Below are 880 nucleotides of genomic sequence, written 5' to 3'. Positions count from 1 at the left end.
CTAGAAGGTGATTCTTCCTTCAGGATTATATGTCCTTTTGAATAAATGGAAATAGAAGCCAAATGGTTTAGCAGCAAATTTTAGGAATGGAAAAAACAATGCATTCACTAAATTCTTTATGAATGTAAGGATAGAGTTGCGTCCAAAACTCATGTTCAGCACTTGCCTGAAGACGAGGAAGAACGATAACCCAACTGTGATAATTGAAATCCCAATCGAGGAAGATCCCAATATAACATATGTTCCTGTTCCAAACGCTACGATCATTGCTGCTATTGCAATCAAAGTAAAAGAGAAGGCTGTTTCGGAAAAGTAATAGTCCAAGTACTTAGCTTTATTCAACGGTGAGAAGAGGTGTATGAAAGCTGCGGAAGTGGCCATAACCATTGCTATGGTGTTTGAAACAAAGAAAGCTTTGAAAGAAGCTTTGTCCCTGAAGATAGGTGTACCCTTAAGCTCACCGTCTACCACGGTACCTCCCGGTAGGGTAAATGTAGCTGCAAATGTTACCGTTGCAATCAGAGTTGCCACTATTAAATGTGACTCTCTTGCTTCCTTTGTAAACGTTAACTTCGCGCGAGGACCCATATTCTTTGATTTTAAAGTGATGAGTCGTTGGCTTACTCTAGCTCCAACCTTTTGTAATCTCCAAATTATGCCCTGCATTTGCATATAAAATAGTACTTGTCATATTTTGTGAAACAAAAATATTATTTGTACGTTAAAATTAATTTTGTGTATAAATATATATATATTGTTTAATTCATTTACAATGTGTATTTTATATTTTAACATATATTTTATATTAAAAACTAATTTTAGTAATAGATCTTGATGTGCATCTAGCATAATTGTTTGTGAAAAAATGTGGTCAGCTGTT

At 34.9% G+C, this 880-nt stretch overlaps 1 protein-coding gene across 1 annotated transcript; it reads right to left on the bottom strand.

The window, feature by feature from the left end:
* Window positions 1–588, bottom strand: LOC107485293 (ankyrin repeat-containing protein ITN1-like). The gene has a single exon (XM_016105810.1). It carries the CDS (start codon window positions 586–588, stop codon window positions 1–3), a length of 588 nt encoding a protein of 195 aa, XP_015961296.1.
* Window positions 589–880: the final 292 nt, after the last annotated feature.

Source organism: Arachis duranensis, chromosome 4 (genome assembly GCF_000817695.3).
Source record: "Arachis duranensis cultivar V14167 chromosome 4, aradu.V14167.gnm2.J7QH, whole genome shotgun sequence".
NCBI classification, from domain to species: Eukaryota; Viridiplantae; Streptophyta; class Magnoliopsida; order Fabales; family Fabaceae; genus Arachis; species Arachis duranensis.
Note: the sequence above shows the minus strand (reverse complement) of the source record. Positions and strands in the feature narration are given on the sequence as shown.